This window comes from Tasmannia lanceolata, unplaced genomic scaffold (genome assembly GCF_043159265.1).
Source record: "Tasmannia lanceolata isolate RefF3 unplaced genomic scaffold, GAP_Taslan_0.1 ptg000013l, whole genome shotgun sequence".
NCBI lineage: Eukaryota > Viridiplantae > Streptophyta > Magnoliopsida > Canellales > Winteraceae > Tasmannia > Tasmannia lanceolata.
Window position 1 is genome coordinate 4318466 of NW_027518690.1, and position 8004 is coordinate 4326469.

Sequence of the window (8004 nt, forward strand, 5' to 3'; positions counted from 1 at the left end):
CTTCATTTCAGATCTATTTTTTCTCTTCTTCTTCTTCTCAGAGAGAGAGAGAGAGAGAGAGAGAGAGAGAAGAAAAAGAACAAAAGAAAGAAAGAGAAAAATCTTATGGCGATTGTTTCACCTCTAGCCAAATACAAGCTCGTATTCTTAGGCGATCAATCAGTAGGGAAAACAAGCATCATCACTCGTTTCATGTACGATAAATTCGACACCACTTATCAGGTATTATAAATTCATCTTTCTCCTTCTTTTTTTTCGTTTAGTTTCGTTAAGATCTGACTTTGTTTCCATGTTTTCTATATCATCTTTGATCACTGTTTGATTGTTTGATCTTGAATTTCAGGTTTTTAAATGCAATTAGCTGCTTGTATTAGGCTTTTGTTTGGAATTTATCTTTTTTTTTTTTTTCCCTTTCTTTGTTTTTCTATGTTTTGAATTTCAAGTTGTGTTTGGAAATTCATCTTTTTGTACTGTGATTCAAGCATTTGTATGTCAATTTTGCATATTTGGATTGCGCCTTGGGAAACTCATGTCTTATGATTTTTAGTGAGACAATAAAAACGGTCTTGAATCCTGATGCTAGAGCATTATGATGCTTTTGGTTTAAAATTTGAATAAGTTTAGGGCCCGTTTGGATACCCCTTGGATTTGGATTTGGTGGTGAATTTGGATTTCCAAAATCTATGGATTTGAAATCAAGAATTTTAAAATGCACAAATTTATAAATAATGTCGTTTGGATGACCACGGATAGATTTGGATTTCAAATCTAAATTAATTTTTTTTTTGTTTGGATGCTCTTTGGATTTGAATTTGAAATCTAACAAAACCAAAAAGCCCTAGAATACTTGATATAGGGGCATTTCAACCATTTCCCATGATCTAGGGGTATTCTAGTCATTTGACCCTATATGGGGGTATTTCGATCATTTTTATGTCATAAGGGTGTTTTAGTCATTTTCTATGACTCAGGGTATTTGGTCATTTTCACCCGCTATAGGCGTATTCCGGTCATTTTGCATGACCCGGGGGTATTCTAGCCATTTTACCTATTATGGCGTATTTTTATCATTTTTATCTCATGAGGGTATTTCTAGTCATGTTAGTCATTTTTCATGAGCCCTAGGTCATTTTTACTTGATATAGGGGTATTTCGATAATTTTCCATGATCTTGGGGTATTTTAGTCATTTTACCCTATATGAGGTTATTTTGATCATTTTTATGTCATAAGGGTATTTTAGTCATTTTGCACGCCTTGAGGGTATTTTGTCATTTTTACCTAGCATAGGGGTATTTCTTATCATTTTACCTACTATGGCGTATTTTTTTTTTTTCTTCTCATGATGGTATTTTTAGTCATTTTAATCATTTTTATGAGCCATGAGTCATTTTTACTTGATCTAGGGTATTCTAGTAATTTTCCATGATATTGGGGTATTCTAGTTATTTTACCCTCTGAGGTTACTCTGATCATTTTTATGTCATAAGGGTATTTTAGTCATTTTGCACGACTCGGGGGTATTTTGTCATTTTTACCTGGTATAGGGGTATTTCGGTCATTTTGCCTGACTCGGGGTTTTCTAGTCATTTTACCTAATACGATGTATTTTGATCAGTTTTAATGTCATGTGGGTACTTAAGTCATTTAACACTTTTTTGGTATATTTTGGTCATTTTAACCCCTTACGGGTCAGATTTAGATTTATAAATAACCTCTCGCAGAAAGGATTTATAAATCCAAAAAATTACACTAACAGGAGGAATTTGTAAATCTTGTGGATTTCACTCAAATCCAAATCCAGATGTCATAAAGGCTTGGCAAACGCCGAATTTGGATTTAAAAATCCAAATTCACCTCCAAATCCAAATCCAGGGGTATCCAAACGGGCCCTTATAGGGATATGCTTCGTTGTAAATTTTGGTTTGATAGAAATTTTGATTATGAAGGTTCAATGTGTATGGTGGTTCTTTTCTGCTTATTTGGTTTCTCATGGAGTAATTTGTTGACCTGGCTTGATCCTACATTTTTTTTTACAGCAAAATGTGGAAGAATTATGTTTGCTTTACTAGAAAAAGCTTATTCTTGAATGTATTTGATTTTTAAAGAATAGAAAAGAAGAATAGCATAATATGGCTAAGAACTTACAACTAGCTAGAAACAGAGAAAAACATAATTAGTGAAAATAGAAAAGAAGAATAGCATAATATGGCTAAGAATTTACAACTAGCTAGAAACAGGGAAAAACATAATTAGTGTACTTTTAATGGAAAATTATAGATAAAAATGCATCCAAGACCTCCACAATCTACGGCATTAAGATCATGAATGTGGAACTTGCCAACAAGAGGCACACATGAGTCTGATGCGACATAGATTTGGTGGAGATATGGAGCACGGTTTAAAAACTCCTCGAGTCAATCATCGACTCACCCAAGTCTACTCGCTTTCACCTTGGCACAGTCCTCATCCTCTTATGACTTCTTCCTCTTCGAGTAAATCAAACCTCTTTTGTCTCCCACGAGTTAATGAAAATTTGACCGTGTCAATTGACTTCCCCGAGTCAACTCCCTTGTACCTTGGCCGAGTGCTCGTCCAAATCCGAGTTTTGAAACACTGATGTGGAGGAAAGGAAATAGTTTATGCATGCAAGTTAAAATCAAATTGGGATACCGTTCTTGTTATCACAATATAATGATAGAAGGGTGATGAAGCAAACCTTACTGTCAAATAGAAGATGTAAAGCTGTACATAATGTAATATCTAGCTTCAAGACTATGTTTAGTTGCAATGGAATCTCTCTTGCTTTCAGTGCTAAGGAACATACATAAGCAAGTCATGAGTGGCAACAGTCAAAAGAACCCACCCAATCCGTGAGAGTAAACATTGAGGGAGAGAGAAACAGAGGAAGATATAAAAGGACTTTCCATGTGTATTGTATGATGCAGTGGAGAGGTTATATGACTATGGTCAGGTCTGTTGGGGGAAACTATGAACTAGCTGACAATTTGAGCTGCATGTTCAACACCCAGTTGAGTGAAATCAAGTATATAACTTCATTGACGGTTTCTTTGTGTGTTTACCATGGTAGGAGTTCACTCTACTGGCTTAGATGTTTCACTTTAAGCTGAAGTGGAGTGTCACCCACTTTCTCGTAAGTCTTACAGTTGAGACGAACATATTTGAAGTGAGAGGGGCTGTAGCTATGTTAAGTCTATGTGACTTTAATACCAAGAAAGTACCATATGTTTAGGTTAGCAACCTTTAAACTCAAGTATGACTCACCAAGTGTTCAAGTTCAAGTTGATTTTCAAGTACTACGATTTCTTGCTTTTGAAAATTTGGTTGAGATTTCTAATAAACAAAAGATATTTTTTTTAGATCTTTAAAGTTCAAACAGAATTTAGACTTTAGAGTTATAAGTTCTTTGGACTTCAGAGTGAGGGTATTTATACTCTGTGCAAAAAGTTCTATACCAAGTTAGAATCTATCCCCTCCATCATGGATTTTAAAACTTATTATCAGAAAAGGTTGAGTGTGATTAGCATGCAGAAGTCTCTCTACACTAAAGCAGGAGTTTATTTAACCTAGAATGAAATGCTTATGTTTTTAAGTTCAAAATTTTAAAATTCTAGAAGGCATCATGTAGAAACCCCTTTAAAGTTCTAGGGTACCTATAACCCACATTAAATTTCATCATGTGAAGACATTATATTGCCCTAGATTGTTTTATTCTTTGACCTAATTCACAAGTTATTTTGTTAGATGAGGATCTAATTGAATATCATGATTTATATGTTAAAGAAATGTTGGAAATGTGACAAAAAGTTCTAAAACAAGTTAGAATCTATCCTATCATGGGTTTTAACACTTATTATCAGACAACGTCGAGTGTGATTAGCATGTAGAACTCTCTCCGCACTAAAGTAGGAATTTATTTAACCTAGAATGAAGTGCGTATGTTTCCAAATTAAACATTTTTAAAAATCTAGAAGGCATCATGTAGAAACCCTACTAAATTTCATCATGTGAAGACATTAGATTGCCATAGATTGTTTTATTCTTTGACCTAATTCACAAGTTATTTTGTTAAATGAGAATCTAATGGAATATCATGATTTCTTTCTGCTTTCCGAGGAAGATGGTTATTCTTGTCTGGGAAATTGTACTTTAATCGTAGGTGTTTAAACTTGGAGATTATGGTTAAGACTTCTAAGTTATTTGGATGTATCCTTCTGCACTAGTTCTTTTTATATTATTAGATGTACGCAGCCTTAGCCCTGCTTTGCAGAGAGGTTGTTTCCGTGGTCACGGGTTCGAGTCACGGAAACAGCCTCTCTGCAAAGCAGGGGTAAGGCTGCGTACATCTAGCCCTCCCCAGACCCCTCAATGGTGGGAGCCTCGTGCACTGGGCCAGCCTTTTTTTTCTTTAATGATGACAGTTATCTGTCCAGCCTTGCAGTACGTAGAAGCTAAATTTGCATTTTGTTCTATACAAACTCGTCGTCTGTCAATTAAAGTTAGCTGCTTTCTCACTTTCTTGCCAATGAAATTACAGGCTACAATTGGCATTGATTTTCTGTCAAAGACAATGTACCTTGAAGATCGGACAGTTCGTTTGCAGCTTTGGTAGGGCATCATTCTTTCCTAATCAACCTATAATAGAAATACATTTCCATTTCTATGTTCTTGTTCAGTCTTCAACGTAATTGCATGGAAAAGGTTCAACACTTCTCTGGCTATTTGATTTCCACTAATAGTGGAAGCCAAGGAATTGTGAGGAAGCATTGGAAGAAATGCGGCACATCGTTAGAAACATGGGGTACTCTTACAAAACCAGAGGAGGGTGTGCTTCTCAAAAAACAGGATTGGGGAAAGAATATTTTCATTTCCACTGTTTATTCAAGATTCTCAGTGATCCTTCAGCATTTCTTTAGCCTCTCCCATATGCTCCTCTCCGTATTCACTTATCAAATTTCCTCAATTTTAAGTCTTGTGTTTTCAGTCAACACATTTTATTCCAATCATAGTTGTGATCCATCAACACAGAAGTCTTGGTACATTTTGAAAATTCCATTAATATCAGTAGTCTAGAGATGTTGGAATGGTCATCTAAGCATGTGGAAGTACCTTATTATCACTAATCACATACATTGGTTTCCAACATTTTTGAGTTAGTAAAAAACTGCTTGAAATTTTAACGACCCTGGCTCAATCTCAATGGATGCCTCTTTTTTTTTCTAATTTGCACCTACTCATAGCAACTTTACGACTTCCCGTCTAACCCCCAAATTAACACCTTTCAGGGCTATTATACTCGTAGCTAAATTGTGCACTCCATATCACTATCATTAATAGGGTCGAACAACTAATGCATGTGCTATTAGAAAATATATTGAATAGGGATGATGAGAAGTCAGTTATGCTGGTCCTTAATAATTTCTATATCTTGAGAGCATATAATGCAAATTTCATTCTCACTATATTGTTTTCATTGAACATACCATGCTTATAGTTTATCTTTCATTTTTTTTGGTTTGCATGGCGTATATAACTGTGTTCCATTTTATGCTCTTGTTGGTCGATATTTTACTACTATATTGAACTATTCTCTGAAACTTGATATTTTAAATTTACAGGGATACAGCTGGACAGGAGAGATTTAGGAGTCTTATTCCGAGTTACATTAGAGATTCTTCTGTTGCAGTAATTGTCTATGATGTCGCTAGTGAGTAATAGTTCTGTTGGACAAATTTTGGCTTTTGTATTTTTCTTTAAATTATTTACTGTGTTCTCTTGATTTTTGGTTTTGTATTTTTTCTTTAAATTTATTTTCCATGTTCATAGGAGAATCAAGAAATTTAGAACTATAAATGCAAAAGATATGAACAATTCCAGCGTATGATTTGAAGGTGATAAAGAAAAAAATATCCTGCAAAATTTCCTTTTAAAATATCAAAATGCAGCACTTAGTATTAGAAAAATTTCTTGATGTACGGAGTTTACTATTTCCTGATTTCGATTTTGATTTGCTGCTTTCAAGCAGGTTGTCCTTGCTCATCCATATCTGATGCCCTTATCCTTACTATGTTACATACCATTCTTTCATTTGGCCCTTGTAATGGGGACACTTTGTCATGTGTAGACTCATATACTACTCAAAATGTGGTAATCATAGTGAATTCTTCCTTGTGGTTGAAGCAAGTAGGATAGGCTGGTGTCCACTAGCCTGCTAGTGGCCAACACTGGCTAAAACTGTTAGCCTTTTTATAAAAGGCCTCATAAGCCAAAGTTTATTATGAGACCCACAAAACAATGACATTTTCAAGTTACTAGTGCAGTTTTTATCTTGTGACATTTTATGAAGATTCATATAAATAATTATTGACATTTTACCTAACAAAAAAATAATTGCAAGGTTTCATACTGAACTTGACCGTTATCTATTTGATGTGGTGCAGATCGGCAGTCATTTTTAAACACTTCCAAATGGATTGAGGAAGTCCGCACAGAGCGTGGCAGTGATGTCATTATTGTCCTGGTTGGGAACAAAACCGATCTTGTTGACAAAAGGTGAAAATTGATGGATGCTAGAAAATTTCTTCCTTTTTAATGGTTTGAATAATTCAAGTGATGTTGCATATTTTGTTGTATATTTTGGTTCTAAATCAGCACTAGTATTCTCAGCTACTAAACTATATATATTTAGATTTTGGATTGATGGGCTCACATAATTCAGCACATAATAAATATTAAATCCATTCCTTAAGTACCGTACTCGTATCCTGCAATGTAGGAACCAGCAAGACTGCTTCAACCTGAAATCCTCTCCGAATTTAGCATGCCAAGTGTAATGACATGAAAATCAATGATAACATATATCTTTTAACCCATATTTACAGCAGGCCAGCATTTTCTAACAATACTGTGGCGCTCTACGTCACTAGTTTAGTTTTTTTTTTTTATTATATATCCATTATCTGGAAAGTGGAAACTACAACCCAATGTCTTGTTGCTTAACTATCGTCTTGTCTTTATCGATTGTTTTGTTAACATGAAAAATACTTTTCCAAAGAAATTTATTTAAGTTATCTACGCATTAAAAATTTAAGTCAGTCCTGAACTAAGTATGTGCAGTTAAACCATCCACAAGACTCTAAAACTTCAAACCATGGGAAACTCCTTAGGTCTGCATTAGAAAAGCGGCTCTCTGGTTTTAGAGATGTGAACTTGAATTGTTAGAAAACCAATTTATGACCCTTCCCAATTAATCTCTCTAAAGAGTGCTTCAATCAAATTTGGAAATTAAGGTGTTCGCAATCAGATAAAGCAATTATTACCTGTTATTGTTTTTTGAAAGAGATCCTGACCATGTCTTCATGGGACCCAAACAGGCAAGTTTCAATAGAGGAAGGAGATGCGAAATCCCGGGATTTTGGTGTCATGTTTATAGAAACTAGCGCCAGAGCAGGATTCAATATCAAGGTGGAACATGTTTTGCTTCTTTAAGATACTCTCTTTTCTCATCCCATTACTCTCATCTTATAATATTTTCAATTTGAAAACTCACAGCCACTGTTCAGAAAGATAGCAGCTGCATTGCCAGGGATGGAAACCCTCTCTTCAACAAAACAGGAAGACATGGTCGACGTGAATTTGAAGCCCACCGTCAATACCTCACAGACGGATCAGAAATCTGGAGGCTGTTCTTGCTAGAAATGAATGAAAAAGTAATGGTGGAAAGGAGAATTTCACAGTAGATTTGGAAGATTTGAGGCTTGGGGAAATGACGGGTTGATTTCTACATGGGCCATTGCCAACCTTCCGATCATTCACGATATTTTCTTTCTGTTACATTACAGTTAAAGGTTGGTATTCTTTTTCAGCTCTATCATGATGCCTTCTAGTTACTCTATGTTGTTAGTTTCCATTTGTTTCTTTCAGTTTCATATTTAGAGGTTATTTGTAGACTCTGATTTGAGTATAGGCCCCAAAAGTTTTGATC

The 8004-nt window shown here is 35.0% G+C and overlaps 1 protein-coding gene across 1 annotated transcript; it reads left to right on the forward strand.

Moving 5' to 3' along the window:
• Positions 1-8004, forward strand: LOC143890707 (ras-related protein RABH1e). Its single transcript, XM_077395386.1, has 6 exons — positions 1-222; positions 4558-4628; positions 5639-5727; positions 6461-6572; positions 7394-7484; positions 7572-8004. Exons 1-6 carry the CDS (start codon positions 106-108, stop codon positions 7713-7715), a joined length of 624 nt encoding a protein of 207 aa, XP_077251501.1. The 5' UTR covers positions 1-105; the 3' UTR covers positions 7716-8004.

Excerpts from the sequence above, each read along its gene's own strand:
- LOC143890707 (XM_077395386.1), top strand. The coding sequence starts at position 106 with ATGGCGATTGTTTCACCTCTAGCCAAATACAAGCTCGTATTCTTAGGC. Across the intron at positions 4,629-5,638 it reads ACAGTTCGTTTGCAGCTTTG|GGATACAGCTGGACAGGAGA; the intron begins GTAGGGCATCAT and ends TTAAATTTACAG. Across the intron at positions 5,728-6,460 it reads AATTGTCTATGATGTCGCTA|ATCGGCAGTCATTTTTAAAC; the intron begins GTGAGTAATAGT and ends GATGTGGTGCAG.